General features: G+C 39.6%; 1 protein-coding gene across 1 annotated transcript in view; it reads left to right on the forward strand.

Moving 5' to 3' along the window:
- Nucleotides 1-19932: 19932 nt before the first annotated feature.
- The window catches only part of Hml (Hemolectin), a 586263-nt gene continuing 583025 nt past the window's right edge, over nt 19933-23170 (forward strand). Inside the window, exon 1 of the mRNA XM_068226073.1 lies at nt 19933-20030. Coding sequence (XP_068082174.1) covers nt 19933-20030 — 98 coding nt within the window. The remainder of the gene's footprint in view (nt 20031-23170) is intronic.

Here is a 23170-nt window from a genome sequence, read left to right on the forward strand (position 1 = left end):
CCCCTTTTTCATGGAGCGAAGATTGTGGCAAATCGGTTTGTTACACTTGGCGTGTTGAGTTCCTTTCATTTTTCTTATATGTTAGTGCTAGTCTATCGGTTAGGTTTCTTCTTCACATCGTCAACTTCATTAACACATAATTCGTAACCAGGGTTGTTCTACTTCCTTATTGCCAAGTACTATCTTCGCTCTGAGAGGATACTTTTCCTGCCACGCCATGGTATCTTTAGTTTCTTCTGGAGAGACGCAGGTTGTAGTTTTCACATATGTATAGATCTTCGAAGTCGGCCTTCGTTACATTGTAATATAAGTTTATCGTCGACAATATGAATGGAATAGGTTACTCTGAACATGGGAGCCCTTGAAACTGAAGGTTGATGACGTCTATTACTGTAATGAAATACACCCTGAAACCTTGAAATCCGTAAAAGTATTGAGTGGAACGTTAAAACAATAATATGATTATTAATACACCCTGAGAGTAATTCTCTTCGTATTTTAGGGTCTAATGGAATAATTTTATATAGTCTAAAATCAATTTAAGACGCTCGATTCTTTGCAGGACTTTTCAGATCATTGCATGACAAATTACTTACAAGCCTCTTTCGTGAATATCGAACACGTTGTGGCTAGCAACTAGGACAGTCGGGGATTACAACGCACTGAATGGAAATTTTATAATGTTTTGCTTGGCCTAGCAGGGTCGGGCTCTAATTTATAACTGGGCAGACTGCGCATAATGTCCAGGGAGCAAAATTTTAAGAGCCGCAAAGGTACATATTCTTAATAATTGTTTAAAAAATTCATAACTGCCGGCCTGTCAAGTGGTCTGCCTGTAGCAAATCAACCTTCGACACTACTTTCTATTCACGTCATACCTGTCCAACAAAGAATGGCCCGTTTAACAACCGGATGTCCTTCCTGACACCAACACTTTGTGGTGGAATGTATTCACTATTGCATGTTTCTATGGTGGTTGGTGTGTGTATCAGGACAAGCACCCAGACCCTGAATCAGAGGAATTAACTAGAAGCGGCTATACAATCACTGACTCAGCCAACAATCAAACGCGGGTCCGCCTGAACAGAAGGCCTCGACACTGACCATTCAGCAGAGAAGCTGGACGATTAATCTTCTTCTTATTATATTGTTATCAAAGAGAGCTTTTTTATTTGGTGAATTGACGAAATTCACTTTCCGCCGCTTCTCCTACACCTTGATGGGATCACGGCTGGTGAACTGACACAGCTGTGTTACGTTTTACATTAACAGATAATCTTGAATACACATATTCTTTAATCGGTGCATTTCCTTTTCCACCCTAATTGCGTCTCAAGATTACCGTACACTGAGAAAAATAAATAAATAAATAAATAAATAAATAAATAAATAAATAAATAAATAAATAAATAAATAAATAAATAAATAAATAAATAAATAAATAAATAAATAAATAAATAAATAAATAAATAAATAAATAAATAAATAAATAAATAAATGATGCGTTAATATATACTAGAATTCGCCTTTAAAAATCTACTTTTTAAAGGAAATTTGTTATTTATTTATTTATTTATTTATTTATTTATTTATTTATTTATTTACTGTGTTCCTAATACCTACATTTTAGAAACGTTCATGTGTCAATTTTGTTCATTTTCGCGATTCCCAAACAAATAAACCTCTAATCACCTTCAATTCCTCAGCACTGTACGTTTTAATTGTGCCTTTGCTGGTAAGGTCTAACGTTTAGAGTGCATGTTATGAACGGTGTGAGAATGTCGCTCATCGTATCGGTTAATGCGTGTATTTCAGTGCGTTTGGCAGACTGATATGTAAAAGCAAGTATGGGCTCGGTGAGTAAAGAGCGACGGGAAACTATCTCTTTCCTCACTTTCCCATCATGCCTAGACCATCTATGACAGCTGATGGCGGAGCTGTCGAGGCTCAAACCAGCCTTTGTACTCAATACCCAGCATGCGTGCATTTTATTTGTTACAAAATGAAGGCGATTATCGAAAAAAAAAAAAAAAACCATTTTTAGTAGGGGCTGGGAGGTGCTGGGTGGCGTTGCACCAGGTCTTCAGCGTAGGTGCCCGAACACTCGAAATTCGCCTCTGAACAGAATTGGCCTTCATCTCTTCGTGTAGATTTCAACTACCGACTCGGTTCTTGAGGACTTTCTAAAATGGACACAAAGGAGTTATGGGACTGGAACGTAGTCAAATAACATGGAAAATGTCTTCATACCTTAAGGTGGAGGGGTGAAAAAAGCATTCAACAGAACCTAATGTAGACACTGTCTGAGATCGAATAAACTCAAAACAACGCTTTGTAATGTATAAATTATTATTATTATTATTATTATTATTATTATTATTATTATTATTATTATTATTATTATTATTACAATTTGCTTAACGTCACGACGACATAGATAGAGTGGGAAAGAATCGACCAGTTATATACCCCGACCCAAAGTCTCATGCTCCAGGACACTGCTCTTGATGTGATCGAGGTGGATCCCTCGCTGAGTCCGAGGGAAAAACCAACCCTGGCGGGTAAACGATTTATGAAAAAAGAAAGAAAGAAAGAAAGAAAGAAAGAAAGATTATTATTATTATTATTATTATTATTATTATTATTATTATTATTATTATTATTATTATTATTACAACTTGTTCTACGCCATGACGACACAGATAGATCTTATGGTGACAATACGACAGGGAAGTGCTACGAGTGGGAAAGAATCGACCATGCCCTTTATGACCTTCATTGAGGTATAGTCCCAGCATTTGCCTGGTGTGATAATGGGGCATAAATCAATTCTCAACCATTTTTACGTTCTTTCATAGTGATTTATGGCAAATCGTTTATTACGGTATAAGGAATCTCCTCATACGATTCTATCAAAGACACTTTCATGGAACACTGAAGCTGTCCCGTTTATCGGAAGAAAAGAAGTCCTCGCACCCTCTCTTTTCACACGTTATTCTTTCTTCTACTTTCTTAATCTGTATACCCTCCAGGGTCGGTTTTTTTCCTCGGACTCAGCGAGGGATCCCACCTCTACCGCCTTAAGGGCAGTGTCCTGGAGCGTCAGTCATCGGGTCGGGGATACAACTGGGGAGAATGACCAGTACCTCGCCCAGGCGGCCTCGCCTGCTATGCTGAACAGGGGTCTTGTGGTTGGATGAGAAAGACTGGAAGGGATAGACAAGGAAGAGGGAAGGAAGCGGCCGTGGCCTTAAGTTAGGTACCATCCTGGCATTTACCTGGAGGAGAAGTGGGAAACCACGAAAAACCATTTCGAGGATGGCTGAGGTGGAAATCGAACCCACCTCTACTCATTTGACATCCCGAGGCTGAGTGGACCCCGTTCCAGCCCTCGTACCACTTTTCAAATTTCGTGGCAGAGCCGGGAATCGAACCCGGGCCTCCGGGGGTGGCAGCTAATCACACTAACCACTACACCACAGAGACGGACTCACACGTTATTATCTGACTAAAGCAAAAGCGTCACTATAAGTTATTATTTCCAGTTCCTGTCCTTTTTTACACACGAGGCTACTGGAAATTTCTATTTAATGAACTGAATTATATTTACAGGGTGGCTGGAAACAACCTCAACGGGATATAAAAGCGTTAGAGTGTTGGTCACACTGATAAATAATTTGAAAACGATAATTCCATATCTCATTCTGTTGTTATTTTATCACATCCTGAAGTTAGCTAATTAGATCGCTTCGCGGGCGAATTTAAATTGGCTTCGCAAGTCGATGTTGCTAAATCTGGACGTGGCTTAAGACCGGATTTAGTGCCATTCCACGAAATCAGCATCAAATACACAGTGGGTTCAAACCAATTTAATAGTAGCGTACTTGCCATGGGGAGCCCTGTCAGCACGGAAGTCCGTGTTCAAATACCTGCCCTGTAGGAGCTTAGTTATTCCACTGATGCTCTCACGCCACGTACAGATTTAGGAACACCGCCTCGCACGCGAAGCGATATGATTGCCTAAGAGATAAAATGACAAGGGCACTGGATATCGCATTATTATTTTCTAATTATTTATCAGCTAGCAGTTGTACCCGTTCTTCGCACGGGAATTCGCAATGTTTCCTTCAGGAATTTATGCTCAGTAACATGGATCTATTCACACATGTTAAAAAGATATTTTCGTACGAAAGTGCGTGGCAGTAACGTGAAATATGATGAAGGTGAACAAAGTCGAAAGAGAATGAGGGCGTATTCCGAATTTATTGTACGTTACAGTTCCTCGGCCGAAGTTGTGCGAAATTCTGCATGGTTCTCAGGTTGCATATTGTATCTCTGTCCACTGGCGTGGCGCTTTGACGTTGATGATACCCCCTTAATAACTTTAATTCTTTAGTTTCCCGTTACTCACCCTGAAGTGACAGACCGAACTTGTACCCCGGGGCTTGGACTAAAAATCCATTTTTTGTAATAATCTGCGTTATTATACGTCGTACGATAAATACGTACATGGCATAAAGGATCGGAAGTAACATATTTACCTAATGTTAACAAAAATATTTGATAATAACCATCCTATAAATACCAACTCCCTGTGATTACTATGATATCATATGAACCTGAAAACAAAATCCTGAGTGAGCATATTACATATTCATAGTTTGGTTGAAATAAGTCTAGCAGTTTTCCAATTTTAGGAATGTACAAACAGATAGATAACTAGACGGACAGACAGACTGACACCAAAGGGAGAGGTTCTATCTTATGTTTCCTCGGTGTTCACTTGCATTAGTTGGGGTTAATTTTTCTTTTTTTGCTATTTGCTTTACGTCGCACCGACACAGATAGGTCTTATGGCGACGATGAGATAGGAAAGGCCTAGGGAGTGGAAGGAAGCGGCCGTGGCCTAATTAATGTACAGCCCCGGCATTTGCCTGGTGTGAAAATGGGAAACCACGGAAAACCATCTTCAGGGATGCCGACAGTGGGGCTCGAACCCACTCTCTCCCGATTGCTGGATACTGGCGGGGTTAATTTTCATGCCGAGCAAAATATTATAAATCCTCTGATTTTCTCCTGCTATGGATCCTTCAAATAACTGGCTGCAGAATGTGAAGCCCGTAGGAAATGTCATTTGTAGAGTAAGCGAAGTGATGTACATAACAAACATTATTTAAAATGAAGGAGTGTTTCACACATGCATTCTACAGATTTTACATATAGTCAATAGTGTAAAAGATAATGAAAAAACCTTTTCTGGTCTTCCTATAAACTTCCAGTCTATTCAGCGGATTTTAAATGATATGCACATCGAAACCTGCTCCTGGATGAGTGGACTCTGAATATGAAGTTTGGTCGAGATATCATCAATTGTACCGGGATAAAAAGAAAATTGAAAAAACCCTGTTCTGGTCTTACTATAAACCCCCATAACAAAATCCTGAGTAAGTAGATTACATATACATAGTTTGGTTGAAATAAGTCCAGACGTTTTCCACTTTCAGGAATATACAAACAGTTAGATAACCAGACGGACAGACTTACACCAAACGGAGAAGTTCTATCTCATGTTTCCTCGGTGTTCAGTTACATTAGGTGGTGATTTTTAAATTATAGGGTATGGATATCAAAACCTGCTCCTGGATGAATTGATTCTGAATATGAAGTTTAGTTGAGATATAATCAATAGGGTAAAATTAAATTGAAAAAGATTATTTTGGTCATCCAATAAACCCCGAGTTTAATCGGTGATTTTATAAATGGTATGCATATCGAAACCTGCTCCTAGATGTGCAGACTCTAAATATGAAGTTTGGTCGAGATATAATCAATAGTGTAAGAGAAAATTAAAAAAAAAATTGGTCTTCCTATGAATCCCTAATCTCTTCAGTACTTCTTAAATGATATGCATATCAAAACCTGCTCCTAGATGAGTAGATTCTAAATATGAAGTTTGGTCGAGATATAATCAATAGAATAAGAGAAAATTAAAAAAATCTCTTCTCTTCTTCTTATAAACCCCATTCTGTTAAGTGATTTTGATATGATATGCTTATTAAAACCTGCCCCTGGATGAGTAGACTCTAAATATGAAGTTTGTTCGAGATATCATCAATAGTGTAAGAGAAGATGTGAACAAACTCTTTTGCTCTTCGAATAAACCCCCAGTCTATTCTGTGATTTCACCGAGCTCGATAGCTGCAGTCGCTTAAGTTCGGCCAGTATCCAGTATTCGGGAGATAGTGGGTTCAAACCCCACTGTCGGCAGTCCTGAAAATGGTTTTCCGTGGTTTCCCATTTTCACACCAGGAAAATGCTGGGGCTGTACCTTAATTAAGGCCACGGACGCTTCCTTCCCACTCTTAGCCCTTTCCTGTCCCATCGTCGCCATAAGACATATCTGTGTCGTTGCGACGTAAAGCAACTTGCAAAAAAAAAAAAAAATTCTGTGATTTTTTAAAATCATATGCATATAGAAACCTGCTCCTGGATAAGTAGACTCTAAATATGAAGTTTGGTCGAGATCTATTCAGCTGTTTACCCGTGATGGTGGAAGAAACAAACAAACAAACAAACAAAGAAATACGAAAGCAAAAATCTACTGATACGATCTTAATTTGGCCTAAACCGGGTAAATATATCAAAACATGGCGAAATAAATGTCATTACAGACAGTGGACCCCTACAACTTGATTTATATGACCAACTCTGTAACGCTCATACCGTACACGATTCACGTTGTTTCCTGCCTGTCTATGTCCCGAGACATATTAATGACTGATATGAAATGTCATGTTTTTACAGCGTGTGTTGTAAGTTAATGTTGCTAAAAACCCTCATTGCACATAGCATTTAAAGAAACCTCACCAGTGATTCAAAATAAAGGAAGAAGAAACCTTGCACCACTTCACACTCTGTGGATAACATATCCATTGTTTCCACAATATTTTGAATGAACAGTAAGTGATAACAACTTTAGTAAGTATTTCACGTAATAGCTTATTTGCTGGAGCGCTTATAATCAATCTTGTTTGGCCATATTTTTCATTACCATTATGTGATGGACGTCAGCTCTGAAGAATTCTGCTAGTTTTGCTCCAATATGGTCCGGGAAGTAGAAATTATTTATGTCCCTGTGACTGAAACGAAGCATTAAATTGGCTGGATTTATTCGATTGAATGGATTGAATAAAGAATTGAATAGTTGTACAGGTGACAGAATTCAAGAGTATAGAGGCCACTGTAGGAAGATTCTACGATACAATTCGTATTAAATAAGGGCTTCCGAGTCCCAACTTACATTACTCGTGAGTGCGTGGGAGTTTCTTTGACTAGGACTTACCTGAGAATCGGGACTGGATTTACAAAACCTGTAGAATATGCTAAAAGTGTACTTAGTAGAACAAAACGAGAATCGAATCTTCAGTCAAAAGGAAATGCAATTGTCGGTGGAAAAATGAAACTCTAGGAAGAAGCCAATTAGTGTGCAGTCACAGTACGCATACCACGTAGTTCACTGCACTGTTCACATTTTAATGAACTGTTGGGCAGTGCATGGGGAGTACACTTCTTCTTCTTTTCCCACACATGTGGGGTCGCGGGTGCGAATTGAGTCGCACATGTGGATTTGGCCCTGTTTTACGGCCGGATGCCCTTCCTGCCGCCAACCCTATATTGCCCCCATTTTTCCCGAGCTAAGCCCAGCCATCGAGCGAGAGATCCCAAGGTGGACCGTTCGATCGTTGGCTATCACTTTCTAGAGGCATTTAAGGGTTGTTAGGGATTGATGACCAAGCAGGATAAAAAGAAATGTTAAAACAACACTCTGACATTTATTCACATAAGCAAACAAACAAATGAAAATATTCTTGCTGATATTTTACAAAAATAGAACTTTCATAATATTGCATTTCTTCCTCGATTTAGAGTGACACGTGTTCTTAATCTCCAGCCTTACTGTGCTGTAATGAAACCAAAGAAAAATTAGGCCTCTTGCCTTTTCAAATCAAAATACTTGACTGAAAGAATTAAATAAATTAACATAGAACTTCATAAAATCATAAACAGCTGTCTTGCTAACGAGGGTTTTACAATAAATGTGTTCAAAGTTTTATCAACTCAAAGTAGTCTCAACACGTGGTTTTTAAGAGGTACTCAACTGAATTTGTCATTTACAGTATTTAATAATAGTCAATGACACCAACATGAACTTCAGTAGAAAATGAAAATAGATTTCAAAATTCTCAAAATTAATTAATTATTATTCTGATTATTATTATTATTATTAATTTCTCATCATTTAATTATCCCATGTTTCATTGTCACACGATCGTGTTCTTATTAATTTTCCACTGCATTATTTACCTAATGATCGTCATTAGCATTTCAGAATAATTATTTTGAATTAATTATTAATGACTTATTTTCACCATAACTCCAATTAATCATGCGGCTAACAAATGTCTACCTCTGATCTTTGTATTTCATTTCTATTCAAATTAATCTTAATATTTTCCAAATTTTAGAAATTTACATTACCAACGTGTGAGCTAGTTAAATAAATTTTATTTACAAATCGAGTGCCTTCATAAAATAACGAGATGATCTTTCCTTTTAAATCTCGCTAATTAAGAAAATAAATTCTTCCTAGTCTTCCTTGACTTAACTTAATCAAACTTTCCCTTAAGGGCATGAAATTATTTCTTAAGGCAACACACAACGATGAGTGTAATCTGCGTCACAGCGAATGCGTGACCAGATCAAAATTAAATGAAACCAACATGACACAAGAGAAATATACATACATACACACACACATTCACACTAGGGAAACGCGTTTTTATGTACATTTTTACATCGAATCCTGTTTTGGCAAGTTTATGCATGATTTTTATTGGTGGTCGGGACGCGTAATGTCTAGCAGAAATAATCCGTGTACTGAAATTATCCTTCATTTATAGTGGCTAGTGATCGAAGTCATGGGTATCACTTGGTAGAAACACATTTCACATATCAATGTAAGTTCATCTAACTCATGAAATTATAATGGAAGATTCTAGTAAAATCCATAAGCACTACCATCATTTGGGCTACAGGTTGAGATTACCGCAAGCGTGAGCCTTACTTGTATTACTTTTAATTCCTACCTGTGAAATACACTCGCAACACGTGCTCCAATAATTATAATCCATCTTGCGCTCCCAATACACAAGAATAAGTCAAATATCATCATTAATTCATCAACTGCACAATTATACAACAAGTATCCCTCAGGATTGGTCATATTCCAGACCCTTCATGAACAGAGCACATTCAATCTCACATATAAGGACTCTACAGTAGATTTATGGCTCACGAGCGTTTACTTCTGTTTTACCCGATCTTTAGTTAATATTATTATTATTTAAGTGATTATTACATCTACTGAACCTCATGGAATATCGTAAAATTAGATGACTTCATCATAAATGCAACAAGTGATCTTGAAAGACACTAGGTTCGACCCTATTCACTCAAAATGTACACGCAAATTTCCATCCAGTAACTTTCAACATTACAAGGAAAGTAGATTTATCGTGTGGTCAGTGATTATTAAATATAAAGTTCCTTAAGCATGGGAAATCATTCAAAGACAACCTACATGTCTACTCTAATAGATTCCAAAATTTCATTCACACGTACCTAGTCTACCACGACACCTTAAGAAGTGGAAAAATGAAATATCTCTAACTACAACAAACTAATAGATCTACGACTTAAGAAGAAAGACCTCTAGTTGTACAAGAGATAAGACAGATAAATTAAATTAAAAAGGTACTCAAGTTTTTGGTGGGGTTCGATTCCCGTCAACAGTCAGTTATTCCAGCATACTCCTCCGGTCAGTCTCCTTCCAATTACCAGATACGCCTCACATTTTACAGCTCCATGGAGGCTCTGCAACAGGTGTCCCTCGATGAAATGATGTTGTCGGTGATTGCAGAATTATCCATCTTGAGATGTTCAATTCTACGACGACTTCCGTAGAATGCCGGTCACAAGCTGTAACTGAGATGACAAAATTAAGTATTTTGCACAAGCACACGCCGAATATAATTAGCTCGTCTACACTGTCACACTTAACTTGGCTCCTAGGCGTCTTTATTCCATAGAATTCACTAATGGTTTCTCTAAATTCTAGTAGAACGGCGTTGACTTGAATTGAAATTACTTCTCCACGTGGTCTGAGAACGACGAAGGATATTCAGAGTAAGAGCTTCAGAACTTCAGAGTAAGAGTTTCAAGAACATTAAGAGAGCGATTTACTCGAAACAAGGCCTTTTATCTAATTAGCCAGGGAGGTGTGATCTCCAGCGAGAGCGGTAATTGGCTGATGGTCTCCTTTAATTGGCTCAGACTATTCCAGAAACAAGCTGGGTTGCGCGCGTGCGAAGGCAGTCACGTGGTTTGCTCTGACCTTGGCACAGTCTTGCCGGTGTGTCACCCCTCTGAACGACGAAAAAAACTCGTTCTCAGCTCGCCACAACTCCCCAAATGATATACTGCAGTTACAAGCAGACAATAAAATTTTCACTTTCCACTTGTTAAAATATTCGTAATATCGCCAATTTTAACGGGGACAATATGTAGGGATGTAATCACTATTGCGTGTTTCAGTGGTGGTTGATAGCGTAGTATGTTGTGTGAATATGAAGAGGAGAGTGTTGGGACGGACACAAATATCCAGTCCCCGAGCCAGAAGAATTAATCAGAAGCGATTAAAATCCCCGACCTGGCCGGGAATCGAACCCGGGACCCTCTGAACTGAAGGCCAGTACGCTGACCATTCAGCCAACGAGTCGACGCATGGGTAGTACACTACAAATGAAAAAAGGAAAACATGGCAGGAAGAAGAAGATATTTAAATGTCCGCCGGCCTCGTGGTGTACGGTCTGCGCCTCAGCCTCTTAAATGTTCTCAGGTTCCATTCCAGGCTTATTCGCGGACTTCAGTTGATGCCTGTGGGTTCGAACAGAATATACTCAGTCTTATGAGGTCAACTGAAATGCTGTCTGATGTGAGAGTCTGTGGGCTCTTTCAAGGGCGCCAAGTCGTTACACAAGTCATGTGAGACAAACCAATATCTGAAGACGATTTTTTTTTTTTTTTTTTTTGCTAGTTGCTTTACGCCGCACCGACACAGATAAGTCTCATGGCGACGATGGGACAAGGAAAGGCTAGGAGTTGGATGGAAGCGGCCGTGGCTTTAATTAAGGTACAGCCCCAGCATTTGCCTGGTGTGAAAATGGGAAACCACGGAAAACCATTTTCAGGGCTGCCGACAGTGGGGTTCGAACCTACTATCTCCCGAATACTGGATACTGGCTGCAATTAAGCGACTGCAGCTATCGAGCTCGGTGAAGACGATTTGACTGAGCAGAAATCCTCTAGACATTCTAAAGTCCTTAATGGGGTGCAAAGGCTACCAACTTAGTTTATATGTATTTAAACGCTCATCTGGGATAACTCTTTGAATTTAAACACAGACCACTATGAACTCGTTTGGATTCCATGTCTTACGTCTATGCATTCTAGAAGTAGTTTTGAGTGGCTTTCTATTCCAGTAGCAGGCAAATACCAATAAGGAGCTTTTCTTACAGGCTACAACCTTTTTTCTCCTCGATTCCTAGTATAATTAGTTTTATTTTTTACCTCCATGAGTTTCCCTGCTTCGATACAGTGAGTTGAAATGAAAAATACTGTTCTCAGTGATGGAACTAATCTATGATATAGCTAAGTTTTAACCCAGGGACCCATTACACACTTCCGTTTACGTCGATATTAAGAGCATGAGCCCGGAGAAAAGACTTGGAATAATATTCGATTGACCAAGCACTTCTCTGGGTTTGTATAAAATAAAAGAGAGCGTAAAAAACGATACATTAAGTTGGCTCAAAATCAAAGAGAAAAACATCGGAGTTCCATGAATATTTTTACCGTCATTCAAAGCTCTGAAAATGATAAAAGTAAAATGGACCACTGACCAGAAGCTGTAACACTTAAAACATGACATTTCTGATAAAGGCAATGACTACCTAAAATGACCTTGTCCTAGGTTTTACTACACTTTTTTCAGATAAAGTTGGAATAGTATCCTATTGCAAATACAAGAACAACGCTATAAATCCCAGCCTGAGAATAACTGAACCTACATTGTACAGAAAGTCAGATCGGAAATTCGAAATCAGGTTAATTAATCTTAATATGAGAACAGCAGTAACAAATAACAACGGCGGCGGTGACAAAAACAACGAAAACAACAAGAATTAAAATGAACTTAGAGCCTTGGCACACCCCAACTTATCAATAGTTATTATAAGCTTGGGCAATAGGATGAATACGGCCCGTAAAGTTCTCGATCGTAAATTCGGAAGTGCAGAAGAATACTTCTGTAGCATTTGATACTCAAATGAGACAATTCGTAACGCCCAGGCACCATGTTGTTACTAATATATGAAATTTACTCACTTTTCCATCTTCAATTCGTGTTGTTCATACATGAAATTTATCAACAAGAATCACGTTTTTCAAATTTGTAACCAATTTCATGGTAGTTATTTTGGTAGGAATCAGTTTGCAGGTTTAAAATGCGTGGCTATAAGAGTGTAACGAAGCTTATGATGGATTAATAGGAATTTACCCAGTTGTTTTTTCAAAATCATGTTTGTGTCAAAGTTCAAAATAAGATTTTAAACTATTAACGATTATTATTTCATTTAAATCAATCAATCAATCAATCAATCAATCAATCAATCAATCAATCAATCAATCAATCAATCAATCAATCAATCAATCAATCAATCAATCAATCAATCAATCAATCAATCAATCAATCAATCAATCAATCAATCAATCAATCAATCAATCAATCAATCAATCAATCACCATTGAGCTGTATTTAGGGCTGTCGTCCAGGTGGCAGATTCCCTATCAGTTGTTTACCTAGTTCTCTTAAATGATTTTAAAGAAGTTTGAAATAAAGCCTATCAAATATCTCCCTTGATGAATCATTCCAATCCCTAACTCCTCTTCTTATAGACGAATATTTGCCCAAATTTTTCCTCTTGAATTCCAACTTTATCTTCATTTTATGATCCTTCCTCATTTTAAAAACTCCTCACAAGTTTATTCGTCTACTAATGTCATGCCAAGCCATCTCTGCACTGACAGCTCGGAACATGCCGCTTTATCAAGCTGTTCGTCTCCTTCCTTCCAAGTCTTCCCAGCCCAAAATTTGCAACATTTACGTATCACTACACTTTCGTCACCGAGTTCGATAGCTGCAGTCGCTTAAGTGCGACCAGTATCCGGAATTCGGGAGACAGTGGCTTCGAACTCCACTGCCGGCAGCCCTGAAGATGGTTTTCCGTAATTTCCCATTTCCACACTAGGCAACCTTAAACAAGATCACGACGCTTCCTTCTCACTCTTAGCCCCTTCGTATCTCTTCGTTGCCATGAGATCTATCGGGGTCGGTGCGACGTAAAGAAATTTGTAAAAAAATCTCTCTTTTGTCGGAAAGCACCCAGAACTAATTGTGCTGCTATCCTTTGAATATTTCCCAGTTCTCGTAACAAGTAATCCTGGTAAATGAAACGGCGTATGGCTTTTAGTGCCGGGAGTGTCCGAGGACATGCTCGGCTCGCCAGGTGCAGGTTTTTTGCCCCTGCGCGTCGTGATGAGGATGAAATGATGGTGAATACGACACATACATCTAGCCCCCGTGCCAGAGAAATTAACCACTGATGGTTAAAATTCCCGACCCTGCCAGAAGCGAAACCGGGACCCCTGTGACCAAAGGACAGCACGCTAATCATTTAGCCAAATCAAAATTCGTGTAATAATCACTACTAACTTAATTACTAGGTAATTGATCGTATATTCAACTTTCTTTAGTGTACAAAGCATGAGCCTCAACTTCTGGAGAAAATTTTGCTTGCACTTAGCAGTCGAAATCTAGCTTCGTACTTTTCGTGGCCATTGTGTTATACTTATTGCATATTCTGTGAAGTGGTGAGTTATTTTCACATTTTCACAGTAGAACGTAAAGGAAACTCGTGTTTTCACCTGCGGGACGTTGGATTTTGGTAATGAAAGAACATACGAATTATCATCGATGCTATTTACAACTTTGTACGTAAATATCATATCGCATAAATCTCTAGGTGATTTAATAGATTTTAAATGGACATCTATGAGCAGACACTTGTAGCACACATTCAAGGGAAATTCACCATATTCTCATGTATAGACATCTCTGGACTTTTCTGGACTTTTTCTATTATTTCGATGCCTCTAATTTTACAAGAGTTTCATAAAAGAGTAGCGTATTCAAGTCTACCGCGTACTAATGTATTGTACCGTGAAATAATTGTTGTTATTTTATTAAGTGATTTTGCAATAAGCATGACAATTACTGGCATTTTATAAGCGTTCCTAGTTATTGTTTCAATATGACTTCGGAAAATAAACTTGGTATCAAACAGTATACCAAGGTCATTGTATTCTAAGAGTTTCTTCAAGTTCTCCCCTAACTTTGAGTAAGTGAAATTTACCTGCACTTTGGCTCTTGAGAAGGAAAGGGTTACACACTTAGAAATATTGAATTTTATTTTGTTCTTAATGCTCCATTCGCAGATGTTATCTATATAGCGCTGTATAAGATGGCAATCCCCTATTGTTGTAATATACCTGTATATTTTCAGATCAACTGTATGAAGTATAATTTGGAATGTTTTACAAAATTTAGCAGATCATCAGTAAAGACTGAAAACGGAGTTGGTCCCAGATTTGAGCCTTATGGAATTCCTGAGAAGGAAGGACATTTTTAGATGTATTTCTTCTAAAAGTGACGTGCTCTGTTTTTTAAGTATGAACTGAAAAATTGAAGAAGTGGCTTAGAAAAACTTTTCGAACTTATATTGCTCAGAACCTGGCCATGATTCTACTTTATCAAACACATTTGCCAAGTCTGTGTATATTACATCCGTCTCAATGCCCTCATCCGAGATTGTAGAAATATCCTGTGAGTACTTTACCAAGTTGGTAACTGTTGATCTTCGGGACACGAAGCCGTGCTGAGACACTCTGACACACGCGATTTTACACGAAAAATTATGTATTTACATAACAGGTAAACTCGCTTAATTTTGCTACTATTATAACATTTCTACAAGACGAAAGTTATAAATTAGTAGCCGGTTACCAGATATTTCGCTGCGGGCTATTTTCCTATGACCTGAAAACAGGAAAATATTGTCCCACTCCTTAAATCAGCCAACAAATTTAATGTTTCATCTTACCGACCAATTTTTATTCTCCCCAAACTATGCTTTATTTCTGTAACGTGTCCTCGCATTCACCTCACCCTATATCTCAACCAATCAGCATGGTTTTCTACCAGGTAGCTCTTGTCTAATAAACATGGCCACTCTGCATATTTTTGCATCACATGCCATTGCAGCTAAATCACAGCTGGATATCTGCTACGTAGACATTTCGAAAGCTTTCGATTCTGTATACCACACTCTGCTGCTCCATAAAGTGTCTGAACGATTTAATATACATGACAGTCTTCTGACCCTTCTTGCTGGCTTTCTACATAACTGTTGGCAGAGAGTGGTAATATCAGGCACATCATCCTCAGGGTTACCAGTCACCTCCAGTGTCCCAAAAAGCAGTGCTTTGACCCCTTGATGATTTCCTTGTTTATGGTCGATCTGCCGTCCGAACTCAACGAAACAGCAAATGCCCGACATTTTGCTGACGACTGCAAGATATTTAGTGAGATCATGAATCCCGCAGATGCAGCTCTTCTACAGTCCTCACTTAACGTCCTCTCGAACTGGTGCCGTACTTGGAAACGTATCCCCAATCCATAAAAATACGGCCATATCACCATAACACTAGGTAAATCTCCTCTAGCGACATCAAATTACCTACACGACAAACCCATCGCCGTAGTTACGCAACAGCGTGACTTAGGTGTAATATTCGATACAAAATTACAATTTAAGAACCACGCAGAAACATATACAACCAAGGCTATAAAATTACAGGGCATTCTCTACCGTTTCACAGAAATTTCTGATTCATCTGCTCTTCGTCACTTCTTCCTCACCGGGCGAGTTGGCCGTGCGCGTAGAGGCGCGCGGCTGTGAGCTTGCATCCGGGAGATAGTAGGTTCGAATCCCACTATCGGCAGCCCTGAAAATGGTTTTCCGTGTTTTCCCATTTTCACACGAGGCAAATGCTGGGGCTGTACCTTAATTAAGGCCACGGCCGCTTCCTTCCAACTCCTAGGCCTTTCCTATCCCATCGTCGCCATAAGACCTATCTGTGTCGGCGCGACGTAAAGCCCCTAGCAAAAAAAAAACCTTCTTCCTCACGATTATTCAGCCTCTCTTGAACTACTGCTCTCCGATTTGGACAACAGCATTTCCCTCCAATATTAACCAGTTAGACAATGCAGTGTCCTTTGCATCAATTGTTAGGAACGGAAATCCCAAGCTCAGAAATCTGTCCACACAGCATGTGGTACCGCTGCACATCAGGCGACAGGTAGCTGACATGAGTTTCCTCCAGGGAATCTTAAATGGGCATTACCGCTCGGAACATATTGTCTCACTCTTGTCTCTCCGTGTTCCTTCCCGCTCCACCAGAATCAAAGACTTCTCCACATTCCCCACACTCAGCACTCAATACTTCATGATCTTTTGTAATCCGCCCCCCAACTCTCCTTATCATCATTAACAGGAGACAAGAGCTTGATACAGCATCAAATGAAAGTACGTTCGAGAGCGGTATAAATGGTCTCTTATGGATAAGTTGATGTGAAGTGCTCATACCGCCATCTTGACTTACAGCAACTTGGCTATGAACATGGAAATTCTCATAGTTTTCGATTTGGACGTTTTTATTAGTAGGCTACGTACCTGAACTTGTTACTTTTTGTTATGTTTGTTATATTTTATCATGAAAGTTCACATTTGTTAATTAGTCTGTTGACAGTACAAGTGAAATCTGCTCAGTGTAGCTGTACCTTTTGCGTCGTAAATAAATAAATAAATAAATAAATAAATAAATAAATAAATAAATAAATAAATAAATAAATAAATAAATATTGGACATAGCCTGGAATTTTTCAAGCAGCAAGGAATGTATTGGTTTCAAGTGCAATGTTCTTTTAGAACAGCCCCGCAACCCTTGATGACATAAGGGAGGGATTAAATCTGTACCAGTAGATGCTTTCGCTTTCAGTTTCTTAATTGAGGCTGAGATTTCGTTCATAGTTATGTATTTTACATTTAATATTTCAGATAACGCCTGCTCTGCGCCGGGATATCGTATTTTGCCTGTTCTGGGCTATATACAGACTGAAAGTAGCATCAACAATTGCCTCAGCAGTCCTCAACTCTCCTGATTCAAAGTACATTGTTCCACATCGTCCATGATTTTCCTTTTTATTGTTTGTGAATGTCTAGAATGATTTGCTGCCCACTTTTATGTTGCTCTCATCAACTGATGGAATATTTGACTTATAAGCCCTTTTGTTTTTGATCTGTTAAATTCAAACTGCTCTTCTCTTTCGATGATAATAATAATAATAATAATAATAATAATAATAATAATAATAATAATTTTGTGTGGCTATTTCTAGCCTAGTGCAGCCCATGTAAGGCAGACCCTCCGATGAGGGTGGATGGCATCTGCAATGTGTAGGTAACGGTGTGTTATTGTGGTAGAGGATAGTGTTATGTATGGTGTGTGAGTTGGAGGGATGTTGGGGACAGCACAAACTCCCAGCCCCCGGGCCGTTGGAATTAACCAATGAAGGTTAAAATCTCTGATCCAGCCAGGAATCGAACCGAAGGCCCTCTGAACCGAAGACCAGTACGCTGACCATTCAGCCAACGAGTCGGACTTCTCTTTCAATGATACCCTTTTAATTTCCGATTTTGTTTTTTTATCAAACGTGAACCATTTTTATTCTTTCATTCCTCATCCTGAAGGGGTGAGGTGGGCCAAATAGAGGGCAACACCCTTTCTCTGGCCGGGAAAGTGGGCATGTTAAAGGAGGTGAGAAATAACGTGAACCAGACTGGATATCTATTACGCTTCCTGGCAATTGATATTGGAAGAGTAGTATCTATCACAGAATACACTAATCCAAAAGAAACCAATCTGCAGCTAAATCTACATCATTACTGCATAAATCGAATCTCATTTTTATTAATCAGACATCTATACAAAGCTTTTAAGTTGGCCTTTCTGAAGCTATAGCTTTCTTTAGTTTTTAAGTGAACCTGACTACAAGTGACAGTGACATGAACCACAATGTCGAAGGGAGGGTGCTGTGCCTCTGCAGGTATGATGGGATCCGTGTTTTTTTTATACCACAATGTTGTTTGATTTCGACGGTATAAGATCAAGAGTTCGAGTGTTTCCATTACAAATAGAGTTATAGGATTTCAAATCAAGTAACTGCATGTAATTTATACAATCAGATAGGAGGAAACTCGATAGAATCCCAAGGAAGCAGCCAGTCAACATATTAGGGGATTTCAATGCCAAAGTTGGATGCACCTAAGATGAGAGATACCTTCGAGACGTAGTTAGACGGTTTGGACTAGGGATGAGAAATGAAAGAGGAGAACATTTGCTACAGTTTGCCACAGATGACAGCTTAGTAAATATAAAGACGATGTATCAGCACCACTCACGCCGACTGTCCACCTGGATCATACCCAACAAAAATTTCAGCAATCAGATTGATTATGTATTAGTAAGAAGGCGATGGAGAAACTCTATACGTAACGTTAAAGCGAAACCAGAGCCGGGAATCGAACCCGGACCTCTGGGAGTGGCAGCTAATCACACTAACCACTACACCACAGAGGCGGACAGACATTACTTACAGTATTTATTTATCACTTTCACTTTTGAGTCTTTCCTCTCTCAGTATTGCTGTACAGCGTTACATGTTGATGCGACGTAAAACATCTAGCATTAAAAAAATCGTTTTCTCACGTACAATGGGTTTGTATACGTAAGATGAATTCCTTCAGAGTCACTGATAATCCTGTAGTTTTCCCCTTGAAACAACAACCATCACTTCCCTCACAATCAATTATCTTCAGATAGGGTAAAATGAAAATAAATCATAATCCGATTTTTATCCAATCTTCTTCCCTTTTTCTTTTATGGATGTTTCCTGTTAGATGGTATGGCACAGTTGCATGTTTAGTTACACAATACTGGTCACGATTTTCACAACATGCCAAATAGTGGGTTACGGTCATTTAGTACGAACTGAATAAAACCGTATAATACTCTCTACTTGATTATGTATTTATACACAAACACCTCATTCTAAACCGAAATGTATTGTATGAAACTCAACTTCGGATTGAAATTATTTACGATATTAGGAAATAAAAGCATCGATGAAAGAATTACTGTTTATCAAATAAAAGCAGTTCATACATATCGTTATATTAACTGAAATGGAGTATGGATTTTAGTGCCGGTAGTGTTCGAGGACAAGTTCGGCTCGCCAGGTGCAGGTCTTTTGATTTGACGCCCGTAGGCGACCTGTGGGTTGTGAAGGGGATGGGATGTTGATGAAGAAGACAAATACATCCAGTCCCCGTATCAGCGAAATTAACCAATGATGGTTAAAATTCCCGACCCTGCCGGAAAATGAACCCGGGACCCCTATGACCAAAGGTCAGCACGCTAACCATTTAGCCAAGGAGCAGGACGTTATCTTAACTAGCTTCAAAATACACTCATTATCATAAAAACCAGAAAAGCTTGAAAGACTAGTGATAGGAAGTTCATATTAATAAAACATGTGCATTAGTATGTTCTGAAGAAATGATTAGTATTTGAACCATGTCGGGCCTCAAGTTCAAGGTCCACATCGATATTTCGGCGCACCACCGCCGACTGGAAAAATGTGCTGCTTCTCACGTTGTCGCTATAAACCGAAGGTAATGGATCAGTGTGACTTGAGCAGACGTGGAGGATACCTCGCAGACGTATGCGAGAACCGTACCGTCAAATAAGTAAGTTTGAAACAGGCCGCGTTATTGGCATGAGAGAACGTGATGCATCCACCCGGGAAATTGCTGCTCGTGTGGGACGAATTGTGTCGGCAGTGCAACGGGTGTGTACAGAATGGTTCACAGAAGGCCGTAGAACACGACGTGATGGGCCTGGTCGCACCACCCAGACCACTCCCCGTAAAGATCGACACCTCATCCGAATGGCATTGCAGGACAGATCTGCGTCCTCCTCGGCTCTGGCGCAAAAGTGGAACAGTGTAACACACCGTACAGGAGTGACAGTCCATCGCCGTTTATTACGGTCTGGGTTACCGGCGCGTCGTCCACTTCTCCCCCCACCTTTGACTAGTGTGCGTAAACATGCTAGAATGCAATGGTGTATGGAATGACGTCACTGGGGACAGGAATGGCAGCAGATATGTTTTCGGACGAAACTAGGTTCTGTTTGTTTGAAAATGATGGCCGCATTTTGGTTCGCCGCAGACAGGGGGAGAGGCATCACACTGACTGCATTTGCACAAGACATACAGCGCCAACTCCAGGCCTTATGGTGTGGGGTTCTATTGGGTACAACCACAAATCACAGTTGGTGCGTGTCCAGGGCACTGTGACCAGTTTGAACTACGTGAATGACATCCTGCGTCCCGTAGCCATACCCTTCCTGTACGACACTCCAGACGCCATACTTCAGCAGGACTATGCCCGACCACATTTTGCTGCACGAACACGTGCCTTCTTGTTGTCACAGGATGTCAGACTGTTGCCCTGGCCAGCCCGATCACCGAACTTGTCACCAATCGAATATGTGTGGGATACGGTGAAACGACGGGTGCGGCGCTGTGACCCAATGCCAACCACCAAAGATGAACTATGGAACTAGGTGAATGCAGCATGTATGGCTATACCCCAGGACGCCATTCGCGCCTTGTACGCGTCGATGGCATCAAACATGGAACAAGTTATCAGTGTCCATGGAGGATCCAGTGCCTACTAGGCAACAGCATACATGCTGAACCTGGGTGACTGAAATGTTAATCGTTTCTGCAGAACATACTAATGGACATGTCCTGTGAATCTGAACTTCCTGTCTGTAGTCTTTCAAGGTGTTTTTTATGAACGTGAGTGTAATAACAAATAATAATAAAACCGCGAAAATAGCAATTTAATTTAGAGAGAATATTTCTGTATTGGAAATTACAAGAGTCCTGATAAGAAAAAAATGGAATGTTGTATGGCTTTTAGTGCCGGGAGTGTCCGAGGACATGATCGGCTCGCCAGGTGCAGGTCTTTCGATTTGACACTCGTAGGCGACCTGCACGTCTTGATGAGGATGAAATGATGATGAATTCAATACATACACCCAAGCCCCGTGTAAGCGAAATTAACCAATTATGGTTAAAATTCCCGACCCTGCCGTGAATCGAACCCGGGACCCTTGTGACCAAATGCCAGTACGCTAACCATTTAGCCATGGAGACGGACGTCCTGATAAGAAAATACTGGAGTATTCATATATTTGCTTATTTTCTTTTCACATTATGGGGGAGGTCTGTATTTGCATTCATTTTCTGAGGCCCAAAATCTCATACTACTTACGTAATGTACACTTATGCAATTTATTTTTACACTGGCAGTGATATTATGAAAACAAATCCACAAAATATAGAATAATAAAAATAGTACAATAGAAAATTTTCAAGGTATATTTACTCACAATTATGGAACCGAATAACTCCCACTAAATCGTTCACATTATTCCTTTTTACATTACTACTGCTGCTGCTAGTTCTACTACTACTAATAATAGCATGATTTCTGCTTTAGTTTACGTCTGGACGACTTATTGTATGGGATCAGTTATACTCAAACCAAATCACACGTACTATACTGTTCTGAAGTTATCGAATTGTTTTCTAAGTAATGTGGGCGGAATACCTCTTCCAATTTACAGGTACAGGTACTAGCAGGAACTGGATGATGAATATGTATACTATGGTTGTTGAAAAGACAGATTTGCATGTAGTTTTGAGAGTATTAATATACCTGAGTGTAGGGGCTCAAATTAGTAGACTCTGTTCTTTCTTGGTGGTGTTTTGTTGGAAGAAATGCTCGATTCACTTTGATATGGGCAATACTTGACAATACTGATAGTAGAGCGTGAAAGCACCTGCATTTTGAAAAGAAAGATTCCTTCCGAAGCGTAAGAATATTCACAGATTCAATTCAAAATATTAGGAAAGATGGCAATTGCAACATCCTAACAGTTGAATGTCACTGAAATAATATACTGTAGCTTACTGATTTTGATGTAAGTGTATTTCTTTTTAATCAGAAGGTAGGGGTTATAAGAGATCACGAAATGCTCAACTACTGATCATGTGTATGAGCACAATTAAATTATCACGAATTACCATGAGGAATATAACGGTAATAAAAAAATATATTCGATTCTAAACAGTGTAAACACGACTCGACCAACGTTTCAAACTGTCAAGCAAGTTGCTTTACGTCGCACCGACACAGATAGGTCTTATTGCGACGATGGGACAGGAAAGGGCTAGGAGCGGGAAGGAAGCAGCCGTGGCCTTAATTAAGGTACAGCCCCAGCATTTGCCTGGTGTGAATGGGAAACCACGGAAAACGATTTTCAGAGCTGCCGACAGTGGGGTTCGAACCCACTATCTCCCGAATACTGGATAATGGCCGCACTTAAGTGACTGCAGCTATCGAGCTCGGTCGTTTCAAACTGTCACTGCGTAGCCTGCATATTTAACAAATTATTCACTGAAGATATTTTCGTCCCTCTTAGCGAGTATTTGGACGAAATTTGACAAGTAAGGATTGGCATATAACATAAATATGGAATAACTTAGTGAATTCTGGCTATTGCCAATATTATGCTTATGATCAAGGAAATTCCTCCTCGTTTGTGATTTACTTCTCCCAGGCGGCCTCACCTGCTATGTTGAACAGGGGCCTTGTAGGGGGATGGGAAAATTGGAAGGGATAGACAAGGAAGGGGGAAGGAGGGAAGCTGCCGTGGCCTTAAGTTAGGTACCATCCCG

Source organism: Anabrus simplex, chromosome 2 (assembly GCF_040414725.1).
Source record: "Anabrus simplex isolate iqAnaSimp1 chromosome 2, ASM4041472v1, whole genome shotgun sequence".
Lineage (NCBI taxonomy): Eukaryota > Metazoa > Arthropoda > Insecta > Orthoptera > Tettigoniidae > Anabrus > Anabrus simplex.